We start from the raw sequence: 12354 nt of genomic DNA on the forward strand, positions 1-12354 counted from the left end.
TGGGATCATGACATGAGCCAAAGGCATATGCTTAACTGACTGAGCCACCCAAGTGCCCCAACACACATATTGACTTAAAAGGGCAAGGAAACTTATAAGTATTCATAAGAAAAGATGTAGCGTGCACATTTAGTAAACGGATGTAACATACATCACATGTTCACTTAACATCAGAACAAGGCAAAATTCAGCTCTTTGACATCAGGAGGTTATCTTAGGACAAGGAGAAGGAGTTATGGTTATGCTCTGAGAGCTGGTATGAACTGGAAAAGGTTTGGGCTCATCTTAGGTAAAGAATGCAGGGCCATACAATGCATGTTCATAGCTAGAATACTATCCATTGACCTTGAGTCCAGGCTTCTACAGAGACACCTAGTGGATTTTTAGTGGGGTCTGAGAGGCACAGTAGCTGGGGAAACAGTTCTTTGAAACCAAGCTGTAAATTTTCTGCCAGTTTCATCTTCATTAACCCTGGGGGACACAATTTCAGTGTGCCAAACAAGCTATTCAGGCCCTTGTTCTCATAATGTTTCCTTGCCAGGGCTAGAGAATCCAGGCCACTGTGGAGCCCAACTTATAGCCTTACATGGGTGGGGAACCAAGCAGCAGTTTTACCCAGCTGTTCTCAGCCAGTGGCACACCTCCCCATCCCTGTCCTCAGAGCTCAAACAGTTGCCTTTCCCCAAAACAGACCATAATAGCAGACCCCATCTGCCCATGGACATTACCAGTTGACACACCTGCAGACCCAAACTGAGCTTACTGGTGAAGAATAGTCTCTGCCAAAGCAAAACAATAAAATCTGAGAGAGGAGGATCATTACTCACACATGCAGATACCAACATAAGCAATCAAGTCTTACAAAAAATCCAAGTAAATGTGATACTACCAAACGAAACTTATAAAGCTCCAATAATTGTCTCTATAAATAAATGGAGATCTGTCTAGTGCCAGACAGAGAATTCAGAATAATCCTCATATGGAAGGTTAGTGAACTACAAGAAGACACAGATAACTTCAAGAAATTATGGAAAACAGTGCATGAACAAAATGAGAAGGTCAGCAAGGAAATGACCATCAAAACCAAAAAATCCTAGAATTGAAAAACACAGTAACTGAACTGAAAAACTCAAAAAAGAGTTTCAAAAGTAGACTCCACATTGCAGAAGAAAGAATATATATGACCTAACAAATAGGGTATTGGAAATTACCTAGAGGTGCAAAAAGAGTGGGAAAAAAAAAAGAAAAGAAAAGCCAGTAAGAATTATGGGTCACAATGAAAAGAAACAATGTTCATATTATGGGAATTCTAGAAAGAGAAGAGAAGGTAAAGGGGACAGAACATATAATTTAAAACAATAAATACTGAAAATTTTCCAAACCTGGGGAAAGAAGTGGACATCCAGATTCATGAGGCCCAAAGGACCCAAATTGGTTGAACACAAATAGGGATAAACTGAAATATATTGTAAGTAAACTGTCAAAAGTCAAAAACACAGAGTTTTAAGAACAGCAAGAGAAGACGTTCCATACAAGAGAACCCCAATAAGACAATCAGCAGATTTTTCAAGAGAAACTTTTCAAGCCAGAAGAGTATGGAACAGTATATTCAAAATATTGAAAGAAGGTAGCTGTCAGCCAGGAATTCTGTACCTGGTAAAGCTGTCATTCAGAAACAAAGGAGAGATAAAGATGTTTCTGAACAAACAAAAGCCGAGGGAGTTCATTACCACCAGACCTGCCACCAGACCTGCCGTATAAGAAATGCTTAAGGGCGTTCCTTGAGTGGGAGTAAAAGAACAATTGACAACCTAAAAAAATTAAAAGGTAATATTACCTCATTGGTAATGGTAAATATATAGCCAAAATTAGATTCTGCAATATGTTAATAGTGGCACATAACTCACAACTCTAGCTTAAAAGTTAAAGAAAAAAAGAACATAGTAAAAATAGCTAAACCTACAATACTCTGTTACTAGTTACACAATATATTTTAAAAAGTCAGTTGTAACATCAACTGAAATTGAGGGGGAAGAGAAATAAAAATGTTAATTTTATGAAATCTATTGACATTATTATTGATTTAAAATAGAATGTCAGAAGTTTAAGATAATTTCTGTAAGGCTCATAGTAACTGCAGGGGAAAATCCTATAGTAATTGCACAAAAGAACACAATAAAGAAGTCAAAGCATACTGATTCCAAAACATATCAAAACACACAAAAAAAGACAGCAGGATAAGAAACAAGGAACAGTGGATCTACAAAACAACCAGAAAATAGAACAAAATGGCAATAGTATGCCTTATCAATATTTACTTTAAACATGGATAAAATATGTGAAGGAGATTAAGAGATACAGACTCCCAGTTTTAAAATAAAAAAGCCATGGTGATGAAAAGCGCACCACAGAGTATATAGTCAATAATATTGTAATACACTTATTGTGATGAACATTTCCTAATGTATGTAATTGTTGAATCAACTGTTAAACACTTAAAACTAATTTAATATTCTATGTCAACTATACTTCAATTAATGTTTTTATTTTAAAAAAATAAATATAATGGATTAAGTTATCTAATTAAAATACGTAGAATGGCTAAATAAAAAAAAAAAAGAAAAAGAAAGGAATCAACAATATTCTGCCTAACAGAGATTCACTTTACATTTAAAGACATGCATAGACTGAGAGTGAAATAATGGAAAGAAATATTTTAGGCAAATGGTAACCATAAAAAAACAGGAGTAGTTATATCAGACAAAATAGACTTTAAACTGAAAATGGCAAAAAGGAGACAAAGAAGGTCACTATATATGATAAGGTGGTCAATACATCAAGAGGATAAAATAATTATAACTCCTTATGTATCCATCCTTAGATTACCTAAATATATAAAGCAAAAACTAGCAGAGCTAAAAGGAGAAATAAATGGTAATTCAATAATAGTTGAGGACTTTAAATACCCCACTTTTAAAAATAGGTAGATCTTGCAGACAGAATCAATAGGCAAAGAACAGACTTGAAAAATGCTATAGACCAAATGGATGTAACAGATGTATATAGATCATTCTATCCAACAACAACAGAATACACATTCTTCTCAAGTGCACATGGAACATTTTCCAGGATAGACCATACATTAGACCGCATACAATTCAGCAAATTCAAGAAGATTAAAGTCATACCAATTATCTTCTTTGACCTCAATGGCGTGAAACTAGAAATTAATGATAAGAAGAAACCTGGAAAATTCATGAACACATGGAAATTAAACAACACTGTCCTGAAAAATGAGTGAATCAAAGAAGAAATTAATGGGGGAAATAAAATGTTTTCTTCAGATAAATGAAAATGGAAACAACATATCACACTCTGCAGGATGCAGCACAAGCATTTCTAAAGGAAATAAATAATAAACATCTGCATTAAAAAGCAAGAAAGATACCAAATAAACAACCTAACTCTATAGTTTAAGGAACTAGAAAAAGAACAAACTTGGTCCAAAATTAGCAGAATGGAAGAAATAATGAAGATTGGAGAAGAAATAAATGAAATAGAGAACAGAAAAAAATAATAGAAAAGATTAACCAAAGTAAGAGTTGCTCCTTCGGAAAGATACAAACAAAAGTGACAAACACAATATCTAGACTAAGGAAAAGAGAAAAGACCCAAATCAACAAACTTATAAGTGCAAAAGGAGATGTTAAAACTGACATCACAGGATCGCCTGGGTGACTCAGTCGATTAAGTGCCTGCCTTCAGCTCAGGTCATGATCCTCGGGTCCTGGGATCAAACCCCACATTTAGCCCCACAGCAATCTCCCTGCTTAGCAGTGAGTCGTCTTCTCCCTCCTTCTGCCTCCTGCTCCATGTGTTTGTACTCTCTCTGTCAAATAAATAGTTTTTTTTAAAGATCTAATGAGTGAATTCAGTAAAGTTGCAAGATACAAAAATTATACAAAAATCAGTAGCATATTCTATACACTAACAATGAATTTTCTGAAAAAGAAATAATCCCATTTATAATAGTGTGAAAAATAATAAAATACCTTATATAGATTCACTGCAATCCTTATCAAGATTTCAAGGCAATTTTTACAGAGATGGAAAAAACACTCCTAAAATGTATATAGAACCACAAAAGACCCTGAATAGTCAAAGAAACGTTGAGAAAGAACAAAGTGGGAGGCATCACACTTCCTGATTTCAAGCTATACTATAAAGCTATGTTCATCGAAACAGTATGGTACTAGCATGTGCGCGCGCACACACACACACATGCACACACAGAAAAATAGAACAATGGGACAGAATGCAGAGCCCAGAAATAAGCCCAAGCATATACAGTTAACTAATATTTGAGATGGAAGCCAAGAATACTCAGTGAAGGAAGAATAGTCTCTTCAATAAATGGTGCTGTGATAATTGGAAATTCACACATAAAATAATGAAACTGAACCTGTATCTTATACTATTTACAAAAATTAACTTGAAATGGATTAAACACTTACATGTAAGTCCCGAAAACATGAAACCCTTAGAAGAAAACATAGGAATAAAGCTTCTTAACATGGGCTCTGGTAACAATTACTTGGATATAATATCTAAAGTGCAAGAAACAAAAAGTAAGGAAGTGTGACTATGTCAGGCTAAAAAAGATGCTGCCCAGCAAAGGAGCCATCAACAAAGTGAAAAAACAACCCATGGAATGGGGAAAAAAATTGCAAATTATATATCTGATAAGAGGTTAATATCCAAAACATATAAAGAACTCATACAACTCAATAGATACAACACAACCCAATTTTTAAAAATGAACCAAAGGATCTGAATAGACATTTTCCAGAGAAGATATACATAAGACCAACAGGTACATGAAATGATGCTCAAGATCACTAATGATTAGGGACATGGAAATTAACACCATGATGAGATACTACCTAAGGTCTGTCAGATGGCCCACATAAAAAATATAAGAGACGACAGATGTTGGCACGAGTGTGGAGAAAACGGAAACTATGTACTGTTGGTAGAATTGTCTGTTGGGTCTAGCCACAATGGAAAAAAGTATGAAGAATCCTCAAAAAACTAAATTGAGAACTATCTTTTCATTCATTTATGAATTTCTTATTTTTTTCATTTATGAATTTCAAATAAGTATTTTTTGATTTATAATTTCAACAACAACTTGTTAAATTTTTAAGTGTAAAACTAATATGTGGTCACTTTAAAAATAGGAGAAATCTGCAAACATAAAAAAATGAAAAGAACTCAATTTTGTCACTACTTAAGGATAGCAGTTTTAATATTTAGTTCAGTTATTTCTGCTAAACACACAGCAGAGACCTTACCACTCTTTAAATCTGCTATTGTGTGCACTTTCCCACTCTTATTAAATAGTCTTTGGAAATTTGAGTCTAAATAATAATGACAGTTGGTCTTGAAGCCTACATTAATTTTTTAATTTTACAAAGCTCAGTAGCATCCATTAGTCATTTTCTCTCAAATCCAGCACTAAGGAAAAAGGGGTCAGGGTGATTTGAGAAGCCTGAAGAGGTAGATGCTGAAGTGTCTGAATAAGGCCAGCAGGGGTTGCTGTCATGGATGAGACTAACACATTCCTGGTGTCTCTGACCTTGGACTCACTTAACATTATAATCTGGATTTTATTAAAGGAATTTTGCATTTTTTTCTTTGCAAGAATTACCCCCTACCATGACAAATATTTAAAAAAAAATTTTTTTTAAGTTGGAAAAGGAACTTTTTCTCAAAAGAAATTTATAGTTCAAATTTACACCAAGTTCTCACTAACTGGAGCAAGCCGGGTTTTCACTAAAGCTTTGACTTTCCTCTGTAAAACATTAGTCACTCCCTTGGAAGAAGCACTTTTTTATAGGCAGTGGGGTAAAACAGCCACAGATGTGCATGTAATGTGATGGGCTTAGAATGTACCTGCAAAACATTTTTTTTTTTTTTTAATTTAGAGAGAGAAAAGATGAAAGAAAAAAGACTGAATTGGGATGCTAAAATAACAGTGATTCACTAGTAAGGAAATGATAAGTTTTTGACCCGTTCAAATAGTATTTTCTTTTTCCCTTTTCTTTCTTGGGAACTTCTTGAGGATGTGCCAAGTCATTTTCATTGCACAATCTTTAAAGGTATTCACCATTCCCATGTGTAACTGGTTGCCTTTTTACTGTGCAGGACTGTAGTGACGCCTGTGGCCAAAGAGTTTGATCCAGACATGGTCCTAGTTTCCGCTGGATTTGATGCATTAGAAGGCCATGCCCCTCCTCTGGGGGGTTACAAAGTGACAGCAAAATGTGAGTATATCTTTTAGAAATTTATGAAATGCTAAAACATAATAATCTCTTTTAGGTTTTTAAAATAGATAGCACCTTTTACAAGTGTCTAGTAAACTTAGGTAAGGCTTTTTGAAAATAATTCAGATTGTGTTTATTGCTTTGTCAGATTCATCTCTCTTTAAGGATGTTTGCCCTTAAGAAAAACAAAGTTAAATTGTTTCCTTTGGTAACTTGATGGGACGTTTCAGAACCTTTATGTTTTTCAGGAGTCCGATTTTGTTATTTAAAGGCAGAAGTGATAGGACTTCTGTTTAAAATATGTTAAATGACTTCAGAGGTCATGAGTCTAGAAAAGCTCCTGGGTTTTTGAAGAGAGAATGGAAGTCACTGTTTTTATTCCATTGCACATATGGTAAAAATACCTTTTTCCTAATATATGCTGTAGTCTTCTAGGTTTGAATACAAAACTGTAGTTCCCCTTGCTCAGAAGCTCTGTATATGCCCATAGACAATGCTCAGGTTCTCTACTCCTCTTCTGTTGTGTTGCAAAGGTTAAATTTTTGGCTCTGTTCCTTAACAACTAGACACCAGATGAAAACAAATGAATTTTATGTTATACTGCATTTGAATAATGTGACCTAATGGAATCTGGCTAGAAAGAGGCTTTCTTCAAAAATAATTCCCATGTTCTCTGAGTGTGAAAATAAGGCATATGTATAGCCCATGCATACAAATGTATGCTAGTACTCTGGATATATATAAAAAAGAAGAAGGAAAAAAGCAGAATTGCACAAAGGATCCATTATTGTGTATTTTAGTGGGGGTTGGAAACAAATCAAAACAACCCAAATAGTTTTAACTGAGAGAGATGAGTTTAGAGCAAGTGTGTTTTATTAATTTGAAAAGAACCAAAGAACCAGCATCATGCCAACCTTTGTTTTTAGTTGGCTTCTCATATGAGAGAGTTTTCTGCACTCTAATTGTTCCAGTAACATTGTTAGGTAGTAACTATTTTTAACTTCTATTATTTACCCATGGTTTTTGGTGCCTTGCCGTCTATTGAAAACACATTGAAAGAGGCAACTCCACAAACACAAACAAAACATAATAATTCACAAGTTTGTAAAATTGAATAGAGAGGTGTTTGGTTTTATCAGATGTCTTTATGATCCCTTTTCTTTCTTCATGGAATTCCTCTCCACTTTAATGGGAAGTCAGTCTCCTGCTGCATCCTAATTAACATCAAGACTGGTGACAAGTTTAGTCTAAATAAAAAGAAGACCTTATACTTCAAGTTGATATATACCCAAACAATGGAAAACACATGGAGCAAAGACAGAAATCTAGAAAAGGTGTTCCTTGCCATTAAATACAAGACTCTCCCTCAAGAAGGAGGACTGTCTGTAATCGGGTGTTTCTTCCTGCCAGGAGGCAAGGAAGATTCATATGCAAATGAGTCCATTTCTCAGAACTAGCTGGAAGGAACTAATCTTCTTGTTTGCTTGTTTGTTCATTTTTTGCCAAGTGGAGTTCAAATATCAAATATCATCTTGGAAAGTAGAATAGAAAAAGTAGTAGTAGTGTGGTTTCTTTTAGTCATAGACCTAAGGTACATAGTTTATACTCCTTTTATCTTCAGTAGAAGGCACTGAGACCTTTATTATGTTGTATTTCTTTATCCATTTGGGGGTATGCTCTTCATTTTTCCAGTTAAGTTTGTCTATAATCTCTTCAATCCCTCACCCCTACTTATCTGTTTTTCCTTCTTGTGTCTTTTCTACTCAACAGACCATGTTTCCTTACAAGATGATTTGTTTCCTAAGAAAAATAGACAGACATAAATTTTAACTGATTCAATAACTGTCCCTCTCTGAGTACTTACAGTTTAGGAAAAAGATACACGATGAGGAAAGGAAATCCTAGAAGTCAAGAGAAGGTAGTAGAGACTACCTAAAACAGTTCACATATTGCATCGATGAGAAAACTAATTCATTTTACCATCTGAAATAATTGGGGTTAAATTAAAAATATTTATTCTGAATTCATATTTAGATAAAATTGTATGAGGCTTTCACTGGATTTTTTCCACTAAAGAGAAAAATGTTTTGTAAAGTGCTTGAGAACAGAGTAGTTGGATGCAGACCTTTAACTCCCCAAGTGCAGGCTGTGATAGACACTGACTAGTCCCATGATACTTAAATGAACAACCACAGAGCATCACAACTGGGCGGCTCTTTGTACATATCATCTCATGGAGGCCCGAGTTTACCAGCCATATTTTCTAGAGATGCTGCCATAACTAGGTAGAGGTTAGGATTAATAGACAGCTGTATAGTTGCTCCCCAAATAGCTCACCCCTGGGTCTTTTTGTTCTTTTTCTAACCATGTGGCAGATGCATTTATGTTGCTTTGGTCTGAAAGTTCTCCATAGGCAATTACTATTGGACCTTCACTGTCCTATGCCGGAAGTCATCTCTATTTCCGAGGAGTCTCAAAATGAAGCTAGAAATGGGCTAAATACTACAGTAAAACATAGGTAGAAATTACGGAAAAAATTCATAACCTAATGTTTTCCCATTTCACCTAAACTCACCCTTGCTCCAGTAGAATGTCTAAGGATTTGAGAGAGTGGTTTTTAGATACTGTGTCACAGATGCTAAAATTTTACTCTCTTAGCACATCAAATAAATCTTTTAAAATAATTTTAATAGTCCTAAAAGTAAAAGATAAATTAAGTCAAAACAACTAGTGTTTTCATTTATATTTGTATTTAGATATCTAATTCGTTATCTGATTTTTTTTTTTTTTTTTTGAAGACTTGTTTGATGCTATGACAAAAATTTCAGTGCAGCCATAGAGGTGATTTAAATTAAAGTCGATTGTTGGCTAGTACTATTTTTCTTCTTTCCTCTCTTCTCCCCTCATTTTTTTACATATTAAATATTCTCTACAACAAAAATATTCATATTTGTTTATGCCAAAGTTTGAAATAGTCTGAATTCATTATTTAAAATCTGTTTTTTCAATTAACCACCAGGACTAAGGCCCACACTGAAAGGAATAAGTATCTTTATGTCCTACCCTAAATACTACATCAAACTTTACCATGAAATTATCAGCGTGTCCTTTAAAAATATTCTCATTCAGATCTAGATATCTTTAGGTTACAGTTTAAGAAGGTTAACACGACAATTAAGTGCCATGTTCCAACAATAAAATGAAACAAAATTGAATCATCATATTGCAGCATCCCTGATCTTATGGTGTTGTCAACATTAAAAAAAATTGTTTTGGGCGCCTGGGTGGCTCAGTGGGTTAAGCCGCTGCCTTCGGCTCAGGTCATGATCTCAGGGTCCTGGGATCAAGCCCCGCATCGGGCTCTCTGCTCAGCAGGGAGCCTGCTTCCTCCTCTCTCTCTGCCTGCCTCTCCATCTACTTGTGATCTCTCTCTGTCAAATAAATAAATAAAATCTTTAAAAAAAAAAATTGTTTCTTCAGTTCATGTTAATTTGCAGAAAAATGTATATTTTCTTCCTTTTCAAGACATTTATATGTTCTCTCCTTTCATTGGCTTCACATAGTAAACTATATGCAAATTTCTTTTATCATGTGAAAAATGATTTTCCTTTCTTTAGAATAATTCAGAAGTTATTGCGAGGTGACCCCATGTCTGATTTTAAAAAGTGATCTTTTTTCAGAGGGTATTTTTATAGTTTTTGAGATAGTAACTACTTCTCTCAGCAAATAAATAAATGTTATTTGGACAAGTAAAAAACACCCATTAGTTGGTGGGAAAAAATAAAATAACATATCTTAGTCTTGAATTACCATCTTCTTTTTGATAAAATGTTTTATCCTTTTTAAGTTATCCTCTTATTCCTTTTATCCCACTGTGAATGTCTGTCTGACAAGGAAAGAGCACTCTTGTGAAGTAGGTACCTATAGAAATGAATTCGTTCTTAGCTTTGTGTTTTTCCTGAGGAAGTACAAAAAATTCCTTGATTAGTCAATCCTCCAAAAATAAGTCTCTAAAAAGTTGAGTGTTGAGCCAGTCAACAAATAGTTCCAACAAATTAACTTGTTAGGTATATGAGGTTATGTTGGTCTACTTCATCAGCTTATAATATGTGTTTCAACTCCTTGTGTTTACAGAGTGTGTGGTTTAAGATGTCCTCTGTTGGCACATTTTATTTGTCCATAGAGTTGAAGGCAGATGGAGCCAGAATTAATTACATTTTGGTGAAGTTGACTTTTTTTCTTTTTCTCTCACTGATGATTCTAGCCCTCTCTTAATAGGTCCATAACTATCCTCTGTCTCTAATTTTCTCTGCTAGAAAGAACCTGATCACATTCACTTGAATGTTGTATTCATTACCTAATTATACACTTTCTAAAAGTGAGTGTATTTCAGCTAATGTGATAGTTCTGTTTGGTAGTTGCATCTTTTATTATTTATCTGTAATTGTGGAATCAATGCTTTATCTTTTCATGATAGAATTTCAGACCATAGCAAACAGGCATGGAGAAAAGGAGTGTCTGGAAAACATTTACCAAATGCCATTTCATGAAAGATCAACCTTAAGCTGAAGAGTTTCAGTTCTTTTAGATTAGGATGGAAACTGGGGGAATATTACGTACAGTTGTTTAACGAGAGTATCTTCCCATCCAGCTACCATCAGATTAACCTCTCTTACACATTTCTGTGCTGTGTCATCAGAGCTGGATCACTGCCTGGCACATTTTCTAAATAACTTCTTTTTAAAATGAATAAAGCTATATGAACTCATTGTCTTTTAAGCAAGTCAGAGGCTTTCTTCTATATTTGATGCTACTCGAATTGGGTAGGTGTGCCCCTTCTTTCCAAGGTTTAGTATTCTTATCTCCTATAATATTTTAATTATCACAAACCTGTGTTTCTGACAGTGGTCACATGTACAACATTTCCCTTTAATAGAAATAGTATTAAAAAGAATATAAATATTAAAGGGGAAAGTCATGGTTTCCTTGTAGCAATGGGTTTTGGACAAAAACACTGAATTCCTGCTGTTAATACCTACTAGAATCTAAATGGTAAGGTAACTCATTTCATTTCTGTTCAGAAAAGCAGTAGAGTGGGAGAGTGAATCCTTTAAATAATAAACTTGAAATAAAGATGAAAAATTAGAGGAGAGTAAAGAATAACTCATTTTGGTGCCAGAAGATCTATGTTCAAGTCTCAACTTGTCCCTTACTAATTTTGTAATCAAATTAGTTTCCTAATCAGAAAAAAAAAAGGGAGGGGAGAGTAGAGAGATAAAAATTATACCAGCAACTTGAGGAATAAGTGTTGAGGCATTGCGAGTTGAAAGTTTTAAATTATATTGGTGATTTTGTTTCAACAATTCTAAACATTCACGAAAGGTCTTAGGTAATGTATTTGAACACAAAATATACAACACAAATACTGTGACTTGTTGGAAAATGTTTGAGATTCTTATTTGAACAAAATGGGAGGGGTGTCACCAGGGTGGCTCGGTGGCGTAAGCCTCTGCCTTCAGCTCAGGTCATGATCCCAGAGTCCTGGGATCGAGCCCTGCATCGGGCTCTCTGCTCAGCGGAGAGCCTGCTTCCACTCTCTCTCTGCCTGCCTCTCTGCCTACTTGTGATCTCTGTCTGTCAAATAAATAAATAAATAAATAAAATCTTTGAACAAAAAGGGGGGAGGATAGACAGATATCCTAGGAAGCTGTGCAAGATTCTAGGTAAATAGTTGTGGGTGGTCCCTTCAGTCAAAAGTCAGTTTGGTAAGAAACATCTTATTTCCATATCCATATGCATTCCTTTATTATAATAAATCTGGGGTTGACTGGAACAAATGGCTTAAAACCATTTAAACAAATGGTTTAAAAGAAAATAACATGTTATTATTTTGTGATGAGGATAACTCATGTTCTCCCTGCGTAAAAGCTGTGCTTTTTGTTTTTGTATATTGAGGTGTGCTTGGATTGTGACATTATTAATACTCTGATCCAGAATAAGTTGTCCAGTGATGCATTTTAAGCAACTA

General features: G+C 34.7%; 1 protein-coding gene across 15 annotated transcripts in view; it reads left to right on the plus strand.

Moving 5' to 3' along the window:
- Positions 1–12354, plus strand: part of HDAC9 (histone deacetylase 9) — an 872408-nt gene that overhangs the window by 719956 nt on the left and 140098 nt on the right. For all 15 annotated transcript variants that reach the window (XM_044246154.1, XM_044246156.1, XM_044246162.1 and 12 more), the window contains one exon: positions 6208–6326. In XM_044246154.1, the coding sequence (XP_044102089.1) occupies positions 6208–6326 (119 nt within the window). The remainder of the gene's footprint in view (positions 1–6207; positions 6327–12354) is intronic.

The sequence above is a fragment of the Neovison vison genome, chromosome 4 (genome assembly GCF_020171115.1).
Source record: "Neovison vison isolate M4711 chromosome 4, ASM_NN_V1, whole genome shotgun sequence".
NCBI classification, from domain to species: Eukaryota; Metazoa; Chordata; class Mammalia; order Carnivora; family Mustelidae; genus Neogale; species Neogale vison.